The 22,154-nt window shown below is 54.5% G+C and overlaps 1 protein-coding gene across 1 annotated transcript in view; it reads right to left on the bottom strand.

The window, feature by feature from the left end:
- Window positions 1-22,154, bottom strand: part of LOC121272901 (insulin-like growth factor 1 receptor) — a 163,914-nt gene that overhangs the window by 85,105 nt on the left and 56,655 nt on the right. The window contains exons 3-5 of the mRNA XM_041179739.1: window positions 18,936-19,244; window positions 11,468-11,620; window positions 8,189-8,333 (exon numbers count right to left, since the gene is read on the bottom strand). Of these exons, the coding sequence (XP_041035673.1) occupies window positions 8,189-8,333; window positions 11,468-11,620; window positions 18,936-19,244 (607 nt within the window). The remainder of the gene's footprint in view (window positions 1-8,188; window positions 8,334-11,467; window positions 11,621-18,935; window positions 19,245-22,154) is intronic.

The raw sequence follows: 22,154 nt of genomic DNA, 5'->3' as shown, positions 1-22,154 counted from the left end.
TATCACACCCACCCACTATCACAGCCACCCACTATTACACCCGCCCACTATCACGCCCACTACTATCACACCCACCCACTATCACACCCGCCCACTATCACGCCCAATACTATCACACACACCCACTATCACACACACCCACTATCACAGCCGCTCACTATCACATGCACCAACTATCACACCTGCTCACAATCACACCCGCCCACTATCACACCCGCCCACTATCACACCCGCCCACTATCACACCCGCCCACTATCACACCCGCCCACTATCACACCCACCCACTATCACACCCGCCCACTATCACACCCGCCCACTATCACACCCGCCCACTATCACACCCGCTCACTATCACAGCCGCCCACTATCAAACCCGCTCACTATCATACCTGCCCACTATCACAGCCGCACATTATCACACCCGCTCAGCATCACACCCACCCACTATCACAGCCACTCACTGTCACACCTGCTCAGTATCACAGCCGCTTATTATCACAGCCACTCACTATCACAGCCGTTCACTATCATAGCCGCTCACTATCACACCCACCCACTATTACACCCGCCCACTATCACGCCCACTACTATCACACCCACCCACTATCACACCCGCCCACTATCACGCCCAATACTATCACACACACCCACTTTCACACACACCCACTATCACAGCCGCTCACTATCACATGCACCCACTATCACACCTGCTCACAATCACACCCGCCCACTATCACTCCCACCCACTATCACACCCGCCCACTATCACACCCGCCCGCTATCACACCCGCCCACTATCACACCCGCCCACTATCACACCCGCCCACTATCACTCCCACCCACTATCACACCCGCCCACTATCACACCCGCCCGCTATCACACCCGCCCGCTATCACACCCGCCCGCTATCACACCCGCCCGCTATCACACCCGCCCGCTATCACACCCGCCCGCTATCACACCCGCCCACTATCACACCCGCCCACTATCACTCCCACCCACTATCACACCCGCCCACTATCACACCCGCCCACTATCACTCCCGCCCACTATCACACCCGCCCGCTATCACACCCGCCCGCTATCACACCCGCCCGCTATCACACCCGCCCGCTATCACACCCGCCCGCTATCACACCCGCCCGCTATCACACCCGCCCGCTATCACACCCGCCCACTATCACTCCCACCCGCTATCACACCCGCCCGCTATCACACCCGCCCGCTATCACACCCGCCCGCTATCACACCCGCCCGCTATCACACCCGCCCGCTATCACACCCGCCCGCTATCACACCCGCCCACTATCACACCCGCCCACTATCACACCCGCCCACTATCACACCCGCTCACTATCACACCCGCTCACTATCACACCCGCTCACTATCACACCCGCTCACTATCACACCCGCCCACTATCACACCCGCTCACTATCACACCCGCCCACTATCACACCCACACACTATCACACCCGCCCACTATCACAGCCGCCCACTATCACAGCCGCCCACTATCACAGCCGCTCCCTATCACAGCCGCTCACTATCACACCCACACACTATCACAGCCGCTCACTATCACACCCGCCCACTATCACACCCGCTCACTATCACAGCCGCTCACTATCACAGCCGCTCACTATCACACCCACCTACTATCACAGCTGCTCCCTATCACAGCCGCTCACTATCACAGCCGCTCCCTATCACAGCCGCTCACTATCACACCCACACACTATCACAGCCGCTCACTATCACAGCCGCTCCCTATCACAGCCGCTCACTATCACAGCCGCTCCCTATCACAGCCGCTCACTATCACACCCACACACTATCACAGCCGCTCACTATCACAGCCGCTCCCTATCACAGCCGCTCACTATCACAGCCGCTCCCTATCACAGCCGCTCACTATCACAGCCGCCCACTATCACAGCCGCTCACTATCACAGCCGCTCACTATCACACCCACCTACTATCACAGCCGCTCCCTATCACAGCCGCTCACTATCACAGCCGCTCCCTATCACAGCCGCTCCCTATCACAGCCGCTCACTATCACAGCCGCTCACTATCACAGCCGCCCACTATCACAGCCGCTCACTATCACAGCCGCTCACTATCACACCCACACACTATCACTCCTGCTCACTATCACACACACCCACTATCACACTCGCTCACTATCACACCCGCTCACTATCACACCCGCCCGCTTTCACACCCGCCCGCTATCACAGCCGCCCGCTATCACAGCCGCCCGCTATCACAGCCGCACGCTATCACACCCGCCCGCTATCACAGCCGCCCGCTATCACAGCCGCCCGCTATCACAGCCGCACGCTATCACACCCGCCCGCTATCACAGCCGCCCACTATCACAGCCGCCCGCTATCACAGCCGCACGCTATCACACCCGCCCGCTATCACAGCCGCCCACTATCACACCCGCCCACTATCACACCCGCTCACTATCATACCCGCCCACTATCACAGCCACTCGCTATCACAGCCACTCACTATCACAGCCGCACGCTATCACAGCCGCACGCTATCACAGCCGCACATTATCACACCCGCTCAGCATCACACCCACCCACTATCACAGCCACTCACTGTCACACCTGCTCAGTATCACAGCCGCTTATTATCACAGCCACTCACTATCACAGCCGCTCCCTATCACAGCCGCTCCCTATCACAGCCGCTCCCTATCACAGCCGCTCACTATCACAGCCGCTCACTATCACAGCCGCTCACTATCACAGCCGCTCACTATCACAGCCGCCCACTATCACAGCCGCCCACTATCACAGCCGCCCACTATCACAGCCGCCCACTATCACAGCCGCCCACTATCACAGCCGCCCACTATCACACCCGCCCACTATCACACCCGCCCACTATCACACCCGCCCACTATCACACCCGCCCACTATCACACCCACACACTATCACTCCTGCTCACTATCACACACACCCACTATCACACTCGCTCACTATCACACCCGCTCACTATCACACCCACCCACTATCACACCCGCCCGCTTTCACACCCGCCCGCTATCACACCCGCCCACTATCACTCCCACCCACTATCACTCCCACCCACTATCACTCCCACCCACTATCACTCCCACCCACTATCACTCCCGCCCACTATCACACCCGCCCACTATCACACCCGCCCACTATCACACCCGCCCACTATCACACCCGCCCACTATCACACCCGCCCACTATCACACCCGCCCGCTTTCACACCCGCCCGCTTTCACACCCGCCCGCTTTCACACCCGCCCGCTTTCACAGCCGCCCGCTATCACAGCCGCCCGCTATCACAGCCGCCCGCTATCACAGCCGCCCGCTATCACAGCCGCCCGCTATCACAGCCGCCCGCTATCACAGCCGCCCGCTATCACAGCCGCACGCTATCACAGCCGCACGCTATCACAGCCGCACGCTATCACAGCCGCACATTATCACAGCCGCACATTATCACAGCCGCACATTATCACACCCGATCTGCATCACACCCACCCACTATCACAGCCACTCACTATCACACCTGCTCAGTATCACAGCCGCTCATTATCACAGCCACTCACTATCACAGCCGCTCCCTATCACAGCCGCTCCCTATCACAGCCGCTCACTATCACAGCCGCTCACTATCACACCCGCTCACTATCACACCCGCTCACTATCACACCCGCTCACTATCACACCCGCTCACTATCACACCCGCTCACTATCACACTTGCTCACTATCACACTTGCTCACTATCACACCCGCTCACTATCACACCCGCTCACTATCACACCCGCCCACTATCACTCCTGCTCACTATCACACCCATCCACTATCACATGTGCCCACTATCACGCCCGCCCACCATCACACCCGCCCACCATCACACCCACACACCATCACACCCGCTCACTATCACACCAACACACTATAACTCCTGCTCACTATCACACCCACCCACTACCACACTTGCTCACTATCACACCCGCTCACTATCACACCCACCCACTATCACTCCTGCTCACTATCACACCCATCCACTATCACATGCGCCCACTATCACGCCCGCCCACCGTCACACCCGCCCACCGTCACACCCGCCCACCGTCACACCCGCCCACCGTCACACCCGCCCACCGTCACAACGGCTCACCGTCACAGCCGCTCACCGTCACACCTGCTCATTATCACACCCGCCCACTATCACACCCGCCCACTATCACACCCGCCCACTATCACACCCGCCCACTATCACACCCGCCCACTATCACACCCGCTCACTATCACAGCCGCTCACTATCACACCAACACACTATCACTCCTGCTCACTATCACACCCACCCACTACCACACTTGCTCACTATCACACCCGCTCACTATCACACCCACCCACTATCACTCCTGCTCACTATCACACCCATCCACTATCACTTGCGCCCACTATCACGCCCGCCCACCGTCACACCCGCCCACCGTCACACCCGCCCACCGTCACACCCGCCCACCGTCACAACGGCTCACTGTCACAGCCGCTCACCGTCACACCCGCCCACCGTCACACCCGCCCACCGTCACAACGGCTCACCGTCACAGCCGCTCACCGTCACACCTGCTCATTATCACACCCGCCCACTATCACACCCGCCCACTATCACACCCGCCCACTATCACACCCGCTCACTATCACAGCCGCTCACTATCACAGCCGCTCACTATCACAGCCGCTCACTATCACACCAACACACTATCACTCCTGCTCACTATCACACCCACCCACTACCACACTTGCTCACTATCACACCCGCTCACTATCACACCCACCCACTATCACTCCTGCTCACTATCACACCCATCCACTATCACATGCGCCCACTATCACGCCCGCCCACCGTCACACCCGCCCACCGTCACACCCGCCCACCGTCACACCGGCCCACCGTCACACCCGCCCACCGTCACAACGGCTCACCGTCACAGCCGCTCACCGTCACACCCGCCCACCGTCACACCCGCCCACCATCACACCCGCCCACCATCACACCCGCCCACCATCACACCCGCCCACCATCACACCCGCCCACTATCACACCCGCCCACTACCACACCCGCTCACTATCACACCCGCCCACTATCACACCCACTCACTATCACACCCACTCACTATCACACCAACCCACTATCACACCATCTCAGTATCACACCTGCTCAGTATCACAGCTTCTCACTATCACACCCACCCACTATCACACCCACCCACTATCACAACTGCTCGCTATAACACCCGCCCACTATCACGCCCACCCACTATCACGCCCGTCCACTATCACGCCCGCCCACTATCACACCCGCCCACTATCACACCCGCCCACTATCACACCCGCCCACTATCACGCCCACTACTATCACACCCACCCACTATCACACACACTCACAATCACACCCGCTCACAATCACACCCGCCCACTATCACACCCCCTCAATATCACACCCGCCCACTATCACACCCGCCCACTATCACACCCGCCCACTATCACACGCGCCCACTATCACACGCGCCCACTATCACACCCGCCCACTATCACACCCGCCCACTATCACACCCGCCCACTATCACACCCGCCCACTATCACACCCGCCCACTATCACACCCGCCCACTATCACACCCGCCCACTATCACACCCGCCCACTATCACACCCACTCACTATCACACCAACCCACTATCACACCATCTCAGTATCACACCTGCTCAGTATCACAGCTTCTCACTATCACACCCACCCACTATCACAGCCACCCACTATCACAACTGCTCGCTATAACACCCGCCCACTATCACGCCCACCCACTATCACGCCCACTCACTATCAGGCCCGCTCACTATCACACCCGCCCACTATCACACCCGCCCACTATCACACCCGCCCACTATCACACCCGCCCACTACTATCACACCCACCCACTATCACACCCACCCACTATCACACCCACCCACTATCACACTCACCCACTATCACAGCCGCTCACTATCACACACACCCACTATCACACCCACTCACAATCACACCCACTCACTATCACACCCACCCACTATCACAGCCACCCACTATCACAACTGCTCGCTATAACACCCGCCCACTATCACGCCCACCCACTATCACGCCCGCCCACTATCACGCCCGCCCACTATCATGTCCGCCCACTATCACGCCCGCCCACTATCACGCCCGCCCACTATCACGCCCGCCCACTATCACGCCCGCCCACTATCACGCCCGCCCACTATCACAGCCGCTCACTATCACACACACCCACTATCACACCCACTCACAATCACACCAGCCGCTCACTATCACAGCCGCTCACTATCACAGCCGCTCACTATCACAGCCGCTCACTATCACAGCCGCTCACTATCACACCCGCTCACTATCACACCCGCCCACCATCACACCCGCCCACCACCACACCCGCCCACCACCACACCCGCCCACCACCACACCCGCCCACCACCACACCCGCCCACCACCACACCCGCCCACCGTCACACCCGCCCACCGTCACACCCGCCCACCGTCACAACGGCTCACCGTCACAGCCGCTCATTATCACGCCCGCCCACTATCACGCCCGCCCACTATCACGCCCGCCCACTATCACGCCCGCCCACTATCACGCCCGCCCACTATCACGCCCGCCCACTATCACGCCCGCTCACAATCACACCCGCTCACTATCACACCCGCTCACTATCACACCCGCTCACTATCACACCCGCCCACTATCACACCCGCCCACTATCACACCCACCATCACTCCTGCTCACTATCACACCCGCCCACTATCACACCCGCCCACTATCACACCCGCCCACTATCACACCCGCCCACTATCACACCCGCCCACTATCACACCCGCTCACTATCACACCCGCTCACTATCACACCCACTCACTATCACACCCGCTCACTATCACAGCCGCCCACTATCACACCCGCCCACTATCACAGCCGCCCACTATCACACCCGCCCACTCTCACAGCCGCCCACTATCACAGCCACCCACTATCACAGCCGCTCACTATCACAGCCGCTCACTATCACAGCCGCTCACTATCACAGCCGCTCACTATCACAGCCGCTCACTATCACACCCAGCAGGAGATTTAAACAGTGGAGGACTGCTCTGTGGAGGCTCTTACAGGACCAAACCTTCCCCAAATTGTATAGTTCAGTCTCTCCTGTCTCCTCCTCGGTGCCTATTTGCTTTACACCCCCACTGGGAGACCAATATCAACCTTCAGCCTCCTTCCATGGCCCTCTCTCTAAAGGATGTGCCACCAGTGTTGAATTAATTCCAAGCCATTTGGTTAGGTATGAAACCAGGCACACATACTTTTCTTGATAATGGATTTATTCACTGAATGCAGCATTGCCTATGTCTGCTTCACACTTCTCAACCTATTGGTCTCTCTTTATAAATGCTCTATGTACTTAATTAAACAATGGCCTTAACAGTGTTTCTTAACAATATAATTAACAGACCATAAACACCCACCGCCTTATTATAGTATCATTGTACAGTAGAGCACAGAAGTAGGCCATTCAGCCCATCTTGGCTGTGTCAGCTCTTTTGTAGAGCAATCCAGCAGCTCTCTCTGCCCTGCTATTTCCCCCAACCCCCTCCTTCTGCACTGTACTGTTCTATGATACTATGATAAGATGCTGGGTGTTAATGTTATGTTAGTTATATTGTTAAGATACGCTGGTGAGGGGCATAGTTTAATTTAACCACCTAGAGAACTTATAAAGAGAGACCGCTGGGTCACTGAGTTGGGAGGTAGGAAGAAGACACATATGTAATACTGCGTTCTGTTAATAAATCTACTATCAAGAAAGGTCTTAGTACCTGGACAAGAGGGGATGTTTGAGACGCGCTGCAGGAACCGGAGCAAAGAGGTAGGCCCCAGTGAATAATGAAGGATTGGGAATGTGCAAAACAAGCTCTGGATGGCTGAGTTTCTGGCTGTTGGTGAGGAGACAGGGCAAGTGTCTCAGCTGGTACTGAGGATAGTTGTTAGAGAAGGAGGAATGAACAACCGGCATGGAAATGGCAATCGCCACAGAGCTCTGGAATGTTCTCAGATTCTTACCCATCGACCATGGAATCCCCTTGAATGAGCTTTAGATTGGCGAAGAAGCTCAGAGATACAAGAGCAAAGGAATGTTTGATCTTCAGGAAGCCAGTGATGGTTTCAATCAGCCCCAGATAGATCTCCAACTTCACTGCGAGGTTATCTGTTGGCAGATGAGAGAGGAAAAGAATGATCTATTTTATTTTATTCATTCACGGGATGTGGGCTTTGCTGGCTAGGCCAGCATTTATTGCCCATCCCTAATTGCCCCTTGAGAAGGTGGTGGGTGAACCGCCTTCTTGAGCCGCTGCAGTCCCTGTGGTGTAGGTACTCCCACCGTGCTGTTAGGGAGGGAGTTCCAGGGTTTTAGACCCAGCGACAGTGAAGGAACGGCCGATATATTTCCAAGTCAGGATGGTGAGTGGCTCGGAGGGGAACTTCCAGGTGGTGGTGTTCCCCATGTGTCTGCTGCCCTTGTCCTTCTAGATGGTAGAGGTCGTGGGTTTGGAAGGTGCTGTTGAAGGAGCCTTGGTGAGTTGCTGCAGTGCATCTTGTAGATGGTACACACACTGCTGCCCCTGTGCGTCGGTGGTGGAGGGAGTGAATGTTTGTGGATGGGGTGCCGATCAAGCGGGGCTGCTTTGTCCTGGATGGTGTCGAGCTTCTTGAGTGTTGTGGGAGCTGCACTCATCCAGTCAAGTGGGAAGTATTCCATCACACTCCTGACTTGTGCCTTGTAGATGGTGGACAGGCTTTGGGGAGTCAGGATGTGTTTATCCCTCTTCCACCTTTTGAACATAAGAAACAGGGGGAGGGAGTAGGCCATTCGGCCGCTCAAGCCTGCCCCCGCCATTCAGTAAGATCATGGCTGATCTGCCCCAGGGCTCAACTCCTCTTTCGCGCCAGCTCCTCATAGCCATCAACTCCCCGATATTTCAAAAATCTATCTACCTCTTTTTTAAATACTTCCAGTGATCTAGCCTCCACAACTCTCTGAGGTAGAGAATTCCAGTCATTCAGTACCCTCTGAGAGAAGAAATTCTTTCACATCTCAGTTCTAAATCAGTGTCCCCTTATTCTGTGACTATGTCCCCTAGTTCGAGATTCCCCCACTAGTGGAAACATCTTCTCAACATCTACCTTGTCACGCTCCCTCAGGATCTTGTACGTTTCAATAAGATCACCCTTCATTCTTCTAAATTCTAATGAATAAAGGCCTAACCTGTTTAGCCGTTCTTGATAAGTCAACCCCTTCATCCCAGGAATCAGCCTAGTGAATCTCTTTTGAACTGCCTCCAATGCCAGCATATCCTTTCTTAAATATGGGGACCAAAACTGTACACAGTGCTCCAGGTACAGCCTCACCAACACCCTGTACAGTTGTAACAAGACTTCCCTATTTTTAAACTCCAACCTCCTAGCAATACAGACCAAAATTCCATTTGCCTTCTTAATTACTTGCTGCGCCTGCATGATAACTTTTTGTGTTTCATACACAAGAACACTAGATCTCTCTGTGCTGCACTTTTCTGGAGTCTCTCTCCATTTAAATAATAGGCTGCCTTTTGCTTTTTCACAAAGTGCATGACCTCACACTTTCCTGCATTAAACACCATCTGCCAAGTTTTTGCCCACTCACTCAACCTTGCAGATTCCTTATGTCCTCATCACAACATGCTCTCCCACCTATTTTTGTATCATCGGCAAGTTTGGATACATTACACTCTGCCCCCTCCTCCTAGACATTAATATAGGTGGTAAATAATTGAGGCCCTAGGACTGATCCTTGTGGCACTCCACTAGTTACGTCTTTCCAACCTGAAAAAGACCCATTAATCCGACTCTCTATCTTCTGTGTTAACCAATCCTCAATCCATGCTAATACATTACCCCCAGTACCATGAGCAATCATCTTGTGCAATAACTTTTTATGTGGCACCTTATCAAATGCCATCTGGAAATCCAAATATACTACATCTACCGGTTCCCCTTTATCAACTCTGCTTGTTATATCCTCAAAGAACTCTAGCAAATTTGTCAAACATGATTTCCCTTTCACAAAACCATGTTGGCTCTGTTTGATTGTGTTAAGCTTTTCTAAATGTCTGGCCATTTCTTCCTTAACAATGGACTCTAGAATTTTCCCAATGACAGATGTTAGGCTGACTGGCCTATAGTTTCCTGTTTTTTGTCTCCCTCCCTTCTTGAACAGGGGTGTCACATTTGCAGTTTTCCAACCGCTGGGACCCTCCCGGAATCCAGTGAGTTCTGGAATATTTCGACCAATGCCTCCACTATCTCTGCAGCCAATTCCTTTAAAACCCTTGGATGCAGACCATCAGGTCCTGGAGACTTGTCTGCCTTTAGTCCCATTAGTTTCTCAAATACTTTGTCCCTCGTGATAGAGACTGTTACAAGAGCTTTCTTCCCATTAGCTCCTTGCTTATCTGATATCTTTGGAATGTTTATAGTGTTCTCAATGAAGACAGACGCAAAATATTGGTTTAAATTATCTGCCATTTCCCTGTTCCCAGTTATCAATTCTCCAGTCACATCCTCCAAGTGTCCCACACTCACTTTAGCTACTCTCTTTCTTTTCATATACACGTAGAAGCTCTTGCTGCTGGTTTTTATATTTCTTGCCAATTTATTTTCATAATCTATTTTCTCCCACTATATCAGCTTTTTAGTCATCCACTGCTGGTTCCTAAAAAATTCCCAATCCTCTTCAGGATCGCATGACACAACAACAACTTGCATTTCTATAGCACCTTTAGCTGGCCCCACCCCACCCCCCACCCCCCGCCCCCCTGAGGTTCCTACAAATTTTGAATCCTCTTCATATCCAGACCTCAACTCCCAGGGTCAGATGCGCACCCAACATGGCCCTGTTTCCATGGATCGGAGGTATACTGCGCCCTTGCCACTAGCCCATCAGTGACATCCTGCACAAGACCCGCAGGGCTCACCCCCTCCGTTTGTGGGGTCGCAATCCCTCCCTTTGGACCATCCCCGAAGTCAGGATACAGACCCCAGGCCCAGTCCCCAGGCCTCGGGATAATTCCCGAACCCCAACACCATCAGGAACAGGCCCCCCCCCACTCTTGCCACCCCCAGCCAGACGTGGGGCAGCAAGGGGGCTATATTCGGGGGCGAGACGGATGGTCGTTGGGGCTGGGTGTGAGAGTGGACTGGTGTGAAGGAGTGTCATTAAGGTTTGAATCCTCCTCGTCCTTCACCCTCGACATGGTGCTCCCCAATACCTCTGCCCCCTTCCCCGGGAAGGGTGGTACTTACTGCCCCCTCGGATGTTGACGATGAGGTTGCCCTCGATGACGGTGCATTCGGCCAGGTGCTGGGCAGTGGCCAGCGAGTCCACCGTCTTGGTGCCCACGTGGCAAACCTTCGGGCAGTGACCTTTACACTTCCTGCAGACGATGCTGGGGGAGCAGAGAGAAACACAGGGCGTCAGGAGCTCAACCCGGAAGGGATGAGAGGGACACTCAAGGAGAGAGACAGGGAGAGAGTGAGGGGGGAGAGAGAGAGTGTGAGAGAGGAGGAAGAGGGAGGTAAGGGAGAGAAAAAGCAAAAGTGAAGAGAAAGAGGAGGGATAAGGAATGTGGGGGAAGAGCGAATGGGGGAGAAAGGGAAACAGGAGAGAGGGATGTGGGCAAGAGAGTAAGAGGGGAGAGAGGGGGCAGGGAGACAGAGGGAGAGAGAGTGAGGGGAGAGGAATGAGGGAGAGACTATGAGAGAGGGAGCGAGGAGAGAGGGACAGTGAGGGGAGAGGGAGTGAGGGGAGGAGAGGGTGAGGGAGAGAGAGATTGAGGGGGAGAAACAGGAGGGAGAGAGGCATGAGAGTGAGACAGAGAGGGGACAGGGAGTGAGGGAAGAGGGACAGAGAGAGTAAGAGAGAGGAATAAAAAAAGCAGGAAAGAGAGAGAGAAGGGGAAAGAGAAGAGAAACCGAGAGAAAGGGAGTGAGACGGTGGAAGAGTGAAGGGTGGGGGGGAGGGACAAAGAGGGAAGGAGACAAAGAGAGAGTGAAACATGAGGGGGGAGAGAGTGAGGGGACAGGGAGAGAGAGAGTGAGGGGATGGAGAGAGAGAGTGAGGGGATGGAGAGAGAGAGTGAGGGGATGGAGAGAGAGAGTGAGGGGATGGAGAGAGAGTGAGGGGAAAGGGAGAGAGAGTGAGGGGAGAGGGAGAGAGAGTGAGGGGAGAGGGAGAGAGAGTGAGGGGAGAGGGAGAGAGAGTGAGGGGAGAGGGAGAGAGAGTGAGGAGACAGAGAGAGAGAGAGTGAGGGGATGGAGAGAGAGAGAGTGAGGGGATGGAGAGAGAGAGTGAGGGGATGGAGAGAGAGAGTGAGGGGATGGAGAGAGAGAGTGAGGGGATGGAGAGAGAGAGTGAGGGGATGGAGAGAGAGAGTGAGGGGAGAGAGAGTGAGGGGAGAGGGAGAGAGAGTGAGGGGACAGGGAGAGAGAGTGAGGGGACAGGGAGAGAGAGTGAGGGGACAGGGAGAGAGAGTGAGGGGACAGGGAGAGAGAGTGAGGGGAGAAGGAGAGAGAGTGAGGGGAGAAGGAGAGAGAGTGAGGGGAGAGGGAGAGAGAGTGAGGGGAGAGGGAGAGAGAGTGAGGGGAGAGGGAGAGAGAGTGAGGGGACAGGGAGAGAGAGTGAGGGGAGAGGGAGAGAGAGTGAGGGGACAGGGAGAGAGAGTGAGGGGACAGGGAGAGAGAGTGAGGGGACAGGGAGAGAGAGTGAGGGGACAGGGAGAGAGAGAGTGAGGGGATGGAGAGAGAGTGAGGGGAGAGGGAGAGAGAGTGAGGGGAGAGGGAGAGAGAGTGAGGGGAGAGGGAGAGAGAGTGAGGGGAGAGGGAGAGAGAGTGAGGGGAGAGGGAGAGAGAGTGAGGGGAGAGGGAGAGAGAGTGAGGGGAGAGGGAGAGAGAGTGAGGGGAGAGGGAGAGAGAGTGAGGGGATGGAGAGAGAGAGTGAGGGGAGAAGGAGAGAGAGTGAGGGGACAGGGAGAGAGAGTGAGGGGACAGGGAGAGAGAGTGAGGGGAGAGGGAGAGAGAGTGAGGGGAGAGGGAGAGAGAGTGAGGGGACAGGGAGAGAGAGTGAGGGGACAGGGAGAGAGAGTGAGGGGACAGGGAGAGAGAGTGAGGGGATGGAGAGAGAGTGAGGGGAGAGGGAGAGAGAGTGAGGGGAGAGGGAGAGAGAGTGAGGGGAGAGGGAGAGAGAGTGAGGGGAGAGGGAGAGAGAGTGAGGGGAGAGGGAGAGAGAGAGTGAGGGGATGGAGAGAGAGAGTGAGGGGAGAAGGAGAGAGAGTGAGGGGAGAGGGAGAGAGAGTGAGGGGAGAGGGAGAGAGAGTGAGGGGATGGAGAGAGAGTGAGGGGAGAAGGAGAGAGAGTGAGGGGACAGGGAGAGAGAGTGAGGGGACAGGGAGAGAGAGTGAGGGGACAGGGAGAGAGAGTGAGGGGAGAGGGAGAGAGAGTGAGGGGAGAGGGAGAGAGAGTGAGGGGACAGGGAGAGAGTGTGAGGGGAGAAGGAGAGAGTGTGAGGGGAGAAGGAGAGAGAGTGAGGGGAGAGGGAGAGAGTGTGAGGGGAGAGGGAGAGAGTGTGAGGGGAGAAGGAGAGAGAGTGAGGGGAGAAGGAGAGAGAGTGAGGGGAGAGGGAGAGAGAGTGAGGGGAGAGGGAGAGAGAGTGAGGGGAGAAGGAGAGAGAGTGAGGGGACAGAGAGAGAGAGTGAGGGGAGAGGGAGAGTGGGTGAGGGGAGAAGGAGAGAGAGTGAGGGGAGAAGGAGAGAGAGTGAGGGGAGAAGGAGAGAGAGTGAGGGGAGAAGGAGAGAGAGTGAGGGGACAGAGAGAGAGAGTGAGGGGAGAGGGAGAGTGGGTGAGGGGAGAAGGAGAGAGAGTGAGGGGAGAAGGAGAGAGAGTGAGGGGAGAAGGAGAGAGAGTGAGGGGAGAGGGAGAGAGAGTGAGGGGACAGGGAGAGAGAGTGAGGGGATGGAGAGAGAGTGAGGGGAGAGGGAGAGAGAGTGAGGGGAGAGGGAGAGAGAGTGAGGGGAGAAGGAGAGAGAGTGAGGGGAGAAGGAGAGAGAGTGAGGGGAGAAGGAGAGAGAGTGAGGGGAGAGGGAGAGAGAGTGAGGGGAGAGGGAGAGAGAGTGAGGGGACAGGGAGAGAGAGTGAGGGGAGAAGGAGAGAGAGTGAGGGGAGAAGGAGAGAGAGTGAGGGGAGAAGGAGAGAGAGTGAGGGGAGAAGGAGAGAGAGTGAGGGGAGAGGGAGAGAGAGTGAGGGGAGAGGGAGAGAGAGTGAGGGGACAGGGAGAGAGAGTGAGGGGATGGAGAGAGAGTGAGGGGAGAGGGAGAGAGAGTGAGGGGAGAGGGAGGGAGAGTGAGGGGACAGGGAGCGAGAGTGAGGGGACAGGGAGCGAGAGTGAGGGGACAGGGAGCGAGAGTGAGGGGACAGGGAGCGAGAGTGAGGGGACAGGGAGGGAGAGTGAGGGGATGGAGAGTGAGGGGAAAGGGAGAGAGAGTGAGGGGAGAGGGAGAGAGAGTGAGGGAATGGAGAGAGAGAGTGAGGGGACAGGGAGGGAGAGTGAGGGGACAGGGAGAGAGAGTGAGGGGACAGGGAGAGAGAGTGAGGGGAGAAGGAGAGAGAGTGAGGGGAGAAGGAGAGAGAGTGAGGGGAGAGGGAGAGAGAGTGAGGGGACAGGGAGGGAGAGTGAGGGGACAGGGAGAGAGAATGAGGTGATGGAGAGAGAGAGTGAGGGGAAAGGGAGAGAGAGTGAGGGGAGAGGGAGAGAGAGTGAGGGAATGGAGAGAGAGAGTGAGGGGACAGGGAGGGAGAGTGAGGGGACAGGGAGAGAGAATGAGGTGATGGAGAGAGAGAGTGAGGGGAGAAGGAGAGAGAGTGAGGGGAGAAGGAGAGAGAGTGAGGGGACAGAGAGAGAGAGAGTGAGGGGAGAGGGAGAGTGGGTGAGGGGAGAAGGAGATAGAGTGAGGGGAGAAGGAGAGAGAGTGAGGGGAGAGGGAGAGAGAGTGAGGGGAGAGGGAGAGAGAGTGAGGGGAGAGGGAGAGAGAGTGAGGGGAGAGGGAGGGTGAGTAAAAGGACAGGGAGAGATTGAGGGGTGAGTGATGGAGAGAGAGAAGGGTGAAGGGGAGAGAATCAAAATTGAGAATCGTAGAAAGTGAGGGGTGAGGATGGAGTATGTCTGAGATAAATTGGGAGGAGAGGGTGACAAACAGAGACACAGAGAGGGAGCGAGAGACACAGAAATAGAGACTAAGGGGGAGAGACAGAGAGTGACTGGGAGAAATACAGAGTCAGAGAGAAGGAGAAGGGAGAAACAGAAAAAGAGAGAAGAGACAGAGACAGAGAGAAACAAAGAGAGGCAAAGAGGTGAAGACAAGAGAGACAGAAAGAAAAAGAGAGAGAGAGGGAGAGAGAGAGGAGGAGAGAGAGAAAGGGAGAGACAGAAAAAGGAGGGAGAGAGAGAAACAGCAAGACAGATGAGGGGAAAGGGAGAAGGGACAGAGAGTTAGAAAGAGACAGAGGATTGGGAGAGAGAGAGGGACGAAGACTAAGGTGGGACTATTGAGTTGGGGGTGAAGTCTTTCTTTATTAATCAAATTAAACTCAGCAGCATAATTACACACTCTGAAAAAATGTTTGCATCTGCGAGGGAGGTTATAATTGGCAATGGCCATGAAGGTGTTTGTCTGTTTATTCAGCTCCCGAGAACATAACACTGAAATTGAACTCAGGCAGAATTTACTGTAAACATGGAGAGCTTAAATACCAGGACAGGTACAGCACAGGGTTAGATACAGAGTAAACTCCCTCTACACCGTCCCCATCAAACACTCCCAGGACAGGTACAGCACGGGGTTAGATACAGAGTAAATCTCCCTCTACACTGTCCCCATCAAACACTCCCAGGACAGGTACAGCACGGGGTTAGATACAGAGTAAACTCCCTCTACACCGTCCCCATCAAACACTCCCAGGACAGGTACAGCACGGGGTTAGATACAGAGTAAAGCTCCCTCTACACTGTCCCCATCAAACACTCCCAGGACAGGTACAGCACGGGGTTAGATACAGAGTAAACTCCCTCTACACCGTCCCCATCAAACACTCCCAGGACAGGTACAGCACGGGGTTAGATACAGAGTAAATCTCCCTCTACACTGTCCCCATCAAACACTCCCAGGACAGGTACGGCACGGGGTTAGATACAGAGTAAAGCTCTCTCTACACTGTCCCCGTCAAACACTCCCAGGACAGGTACAGCACGGGGTTAGATACAGAGTAAAGCTCCCTCTACACTGTCCCCATCAAACACTCCCAGGACAGGTACAGCACAGGGTTAGATACAGAGTAAAGCTCCCTCTACACTGTCCCCATCAAACACTCCCAGGACAGGTACAGCACGGGGTTAGATACAGAGTAAAGCTCCCTCTACACTGTCCCCATCAAACACTCCCAGGGCTGGTACAGCACAGGGTTAGATACAGAGTAAAGATCCCTCTACACTGTCCCCATCAAACACTCCATGGACAGGTACAGCAGGGGGTTAGATACAGAGTAAACTCCCTCTACACTGTCCCCATCAAACACTCCCAGGACAGGTACAGCACGGGGTGAGATACAGAGTAAAGCTCCCTCTACACTGTCCCCATCAAACACTCACAGGACAGGTACAGCACGGGGTTAGATACAGAGTAAAGCTCCCTCTACACTGTCCCCATCAAACTCTCCCAGGACAGGTACAGCACGGGGTTAGATACAGAGTAAATCTCCCTCTACACTGTCCCCATCAAACACTCCCAGGACAGGTACAGCACGGGGTTAGATACAGAGTACATCTCCCTCTACACTGTCCCCATCAAACACTCCCAGGGCAGGTACAGCACAGGGTTAGATACAGAGTAAAGCTCCCTCTACACTGTCTCCATCAAACACTCCCAGGACAGGTACAGCACAGGGTTAGATAAAGAGTAAAGCTTCCTCTACACTGTCCCCATCAAACACTCCCAGGGCAGGTACAGCACAGGGTTAGATACAGAGTAAAGATCCCTCTGCACTGTCCCCATCAAACACTCCCAGGACAGGTACAGCACAGGGTTAGATACAGAGTAAATCTCCCTCTACACTGTCTCCATCAAACACTCCCAGGACAGGTACAGCACAGGGTTAGATAAAGAGTAAAGCTTCCTCTACACTGTCCCCATCAAACACTCCCAGGGCAGGTACAGCACAGGGTTAGATACAGAGTAAAGATCCCTCTGCACTGTCCCCATCAAACACTCCCAGGACAGGTACAGCACAGAGTTAGATACAGAGTAAAGATCCCTCTGCACTGTCCCCATCAAACACTCCCAGGACAGGTACAGCACGGGGTTAGATACAGAGTAAAGCTCGCTCTACACCGTCCCCATCAAACACTCCCAGGACAGGTACAGCACGGGGTTAGATACAGAGTAAAGCTCACTCTACACTGTCCCCATCAAACACTCCCAGGACAGGTACAGCACGGGGTTAGATACAGAGTAAATCTCCCTCTACACCATCCCCATCAAACACTCCCAGGACAGGTACAGCACGGGGTTAGATACAGAGTAAATCTCCCTCTACACCATCCCCATCAAACATTCCCAGGACAGGTACAGCACGGGGTTAGATACAGAGTAAAGCTTCCTCTACACCGTCCCCATCATCACTCCCAGGACAGGTAGAGCACGGGGTTAGATACAGAGTAAAGCTCACTCTACACCGTCCCCATCAAACACTCCCAGGACAGGTACAGCACGGGGTTAGATACAGAGTAAAGCTCCCTCTACACTGTCCCCATCAAACACTCCCAGGACAGGTACAGCACGGGGTTAGATACAGAGTAAAGCTCCCTCTATACTGTGCCCATCAAACACTCCCAGGACAGGTACAGCACGGGGTTAGATACAGAGTAAAGCTCCCTCTACACTGTCCCCATCAAACACTCCCAGGACAGGTACAGCACGGGGTTAGATACAGAGTAAAGCTAACTCTACACTGTCCCCATCAAACACTCCCAGGACAGGTACAGCACGGGGTTAGATACAGAGTAAAGCTCTCTCTATACTGTGCCCATCTTCATCCACATCGTTAGCAGTTTTAAAAATTCATTCACGGGATGTGGGTGTCGCTGGGCTGGGCCCAGCATTTATTGCCCATCTCTAATTGCCCCTAGGGAAGGGGGTGGGTGAGCTGCCTCCTTGAGCCGCTGCAGTCCCTGTGGTGTAGGTACACCCACAGCGCTGTTAGGGAGGGATTTGGACCCAGCGACAGTGAAGGGACGGCCGATGTATTTCCAAGTCGGGATGGTGAGGGGCTCGGAGGGGAACTTCCAGGTGGTGGGTGTTCCCCATGTGTCTGCTGCCCTTGTCCTTCTAGGTGGTAGAGGTCGTGGGTTTGGAAGGTGCTGTCGAAGGAGCCTTGGTGAGTTGCTGCAGTGCATCCTGTAGATGGTACACACACTGCTGCTACTGTGCGTCGGTGGTGGAGGGAGTGGGGGTTGGGTGGATGGGGTATGGTTTGTGAACACAGGTCAGCCCTCGTCAGTGAGCTTGCGCGGTGGAGTTTGAACCTGCGGAGGGCACTGGGTCACACCGCCATCGGCCTCGCTGCTCGAACGGGCATCGTGGGGGGTGGCGGGGGGGGGGGTGGGAGCAGGGAGGGGACAGTCTCCTGGAGCCGCGGTGAGGTGGGAGGGAGGGAGTGTACCTGCTGACATCCCGCGAGTATCCAGAAGGACATTCCGGCATGCACTCCCCCTGGAAGACCACGTAGGGCAGCCAGTCCTTGGAGTTGTCGGAGGTTTTGTGCAGACTGGCGCAGTACTCCTCGGTGACGCAGCGCCAGCCCTCGTATTTGTAGGTGCTGGCCGGGCAGGTGGGTAGGCAGGTGTCGTTGTACTGGTAGTTCCGGCACACCAGGCACATCCGGTTGTCGCTGGGCCGATGGCAACCCCCCAGGCACTCCTTGTGGCAGCACTCGCCGCTGCTGGTACAGCTCCGATCCCGGCACTTGCGCGGACAGACTGTGGGAAAACAGAGCAGGACAGCGAGAGCCTTCAGTTCACCTCAGGGCTGAGACCCCAGCGGGAATAACCCTCCATGTGCGCCCAGCACCCAGTAACAGGTCCCGTCTGTTGCTCCTGCTCCACCCGAGCCTCCTCCCACCCGCCCACCCGCCCACCCTTCATCTCAACCCATCCAAACCTTCTTCAATTCCCCTGTCTCCTTGATGAGTTTATCCAACGACCCCCCCGCACTTCAATCCATCTCTGGTGCTTGAATTGAAGAAAAAAGCTCCCCTGCTGTCTGAACTAATAAATACACCGACCGGTACTGCACGGGGTTAGATACAGCGTAAAGCTCCCTCTACACTGTCCCCATCAAACACTCCCAGGACAGGTACAGCACGGGGTTAGATACAGAGTAAAGCTCCCTCTACACTGTCCCCATCAAACACTCCCAGGACAGGTACAGCACGGGGTTAGATACAGAGTAAAGCTCCCTCTACACTGTCCCCAACAAACACTCCCAGGACAGGTACAGCACGGGGTTAGATACAGAGTAAAGCTGCCTCTACACTGTCCCCAACAAACACTCCCAGGACAGGTACAGCACGGGGTTAGATATAGAGTAAAGCTTCCACAACGCTGTCCCCATCAAACACTCCCAGGACAGGTACAGCACGGGGTTAGATATAGAGTAATGCTTCCTTTACACTGTCCCCATCAAACACTCCCAGGAGTTCTTCACTCTGCTGTTTCCTGCACCTGTTATGTGCAATAATCTCACTTCCTGGGACACCTTTACTGTTTCTAGATTAAGGATTCTTCAAGTGTCTCAGTCGAGGCTGAATTGAACAGGCCAGGGCTCTTTTTCTAGACAGGAGAAGGCTGAGGGGGTGACCTGATCGAGCTCCTTAAAATTCTGAAAGGGCTTCGACAGGCTTGACTTAGAGACAGAGTGAGACAGTGAGTGTGTGATTGTGTGACTGTATGTTTGAGAGAGTGTGATGGAGAGAGAGAGAGAGACAGGGTGAGACAGTGTGTGAGTGTGTAACAGTAAGTGTGAGAGTGCGAGAGGGAGAGAGAGAGAGACAGAGTGAGAATAGTGTGTGAGTGTGTGACTGTATGTGTGAGAGTGCGAGAGGGAGAGAGAGAGAGACAGAGTGAGAATAGTGTGTGAGTGTGTGACTGTATGTGTGCAAGTGCAAGAGGGATAGAGAGAAACAGAGTGAGACAGTATGTGAGTGTGTGGTTGTGTGACTGTATGTGTGAGCGTGCAAGAGGGAGAGAGAGAGAGAGACAGAGTGAGAATGGTGTGTGAGTGTGTGACTGTATGTGTGAGAGTGTGAGAGGGAGAGAGAGAGAGAGAGAGAGACAGAGTGAGAATAGTATGTGAGTGTGTGACTGTATGTGTGAGGGTGCGAGAGGGAGAGAGAGAAAGAGACAGAGTGAGAATAGTGTGTGAGTGTGTGACTGTATGTGTGAGAGTGCAAGAGGGAGAGAGAGAGAGACAGAATGAGAATAGTGTGTGAGTGTGTGAGTGTGTGACTGTATGTGTGAGAGTGCGAGAGGGAGAGAGAGAGAGACAGAGTGAGAATAGTGTGTGAGTGTGTGACTGTATGTGTGCAAGTGCAAGAGGGATAGAGAGAAACAGAGTGAGACAGTATGTGAGTGTGTGGTTGTGTGACTGTATGTGTGAGCGTGCAAGAGGGAGAGAGAGAGAGAGACAGAGTGAGAATGGTGTGTGAGTGTGTGACTGTATGTGTGAGAGTGTGAGAGGGAGAGAGAGAGAGAGAGAGAGACAGAGTGAGAATAGTATGTGAGTGTGTGACTGTATGTGTGAGGGTGCGAGAGGGAGAGAGAGAAAGAGACAGAGTGAGAATAGTGTGTGAGTGTGTGACTGTATGTGTGAGAGTGCAAGAGGGAGAGAGAGAGAGACAGAATGAGAATAGTGTGTGAGTGTGTGAGTGTGTGACTGTATGTGTGAGAGTGCGAGAGGGAGAGAGAGAGAGAGAGACAGAGTGAGAATAGTGTGTGAGTGAGTGACGGTATGTGTGAGAGTGCGAGAGGGAGAGAGAGAGAGAGAGACAGAGTGCGAACAGTGTGTGAGTGTGTGACTGTATGTGTGAGAGTGCAAGAGGGAGAGAGAGAGAGAGAGACAGAATGAGAATACTGTGTGAGTGTGTGAGTGTGTGACTGTATGTGTGAGAGTGCAAGAGGGAGAGAGAGAGAGAGAGAGACAGAGTGAGACAGTGTGTGAGTGTGTGACTGTAAGTGTGAGAGTGCGGGAGGGAGAGAGAGAGAGAAAGAATGACAATAGTGTGTGAGAGTGTGACTGTATGTGTGAGAGTGCGAGAGGGAGAGAGAGAGAGACAGAGTGAGAATAGTGTGTGAGTGTATGACTGTATGTGTGAGAGTGCAAGAGGGAGAGAGAGAGAGACAGAATGAGAATAGTGTGTGAGTGTGTGAGTGTGTGACTGTATGTGTGAGAGTGCGAGAGGGAGAGAGAGAGAGAGACAAAGTGAGAATAGTGTGTGAGTGTGTGACTGTATGTGTGAGAGTGCGAGAGAGAGAGAGAGAGAGAGACAGAGTGAGACAGTGTGTGAGTGTGTGACTAAGTGTGAGAGTGCGGGAGGGAGAGAGAGAGAGACAGAGTGAGACAGTGTGTGAGTGTGTGACTGTAAGTGTGAGAGCGTGAGAGGGAGAGAGAGAGAGACAAAGTGAGAATAGTGTGTGAGTATATGACTGTATGTGTGAGAGTGCAAGAGGGAGAGAGAGAGAGACAGAATGAGAATAGAGTGTGAGTGTGTGAGTGTGTGACTGTATGTGTGAGAGTGCGAGAGGGAGACAGAGAGAGAGAGACAGAGTGAGAATAGTGTGTGAGTGTGTGACTGTATGTGTGAGAGTGCGAGAGAGAGAGAGAGAGAGAGA

This window comes from Carcharodon carcharias, chromosome 36 (genome assembly GCF_017639515.1).
Source record: "Carcharodon carcharias isolate sCarCar2 chromosome 36, sCarCar2.pri, whole genome shotgun sequence".
Lineage (NCBI taxonomy): Eukaryota > Metazoa > Chordata > Chondrichthyes > Lamniformes > Lamnidae > Carcharodon > Carcharodon carcharias.
Note: the sequence above shows the minus strand (reverse complement) of the source record. Positions and strands in the feature narration are given on the sequence as shown.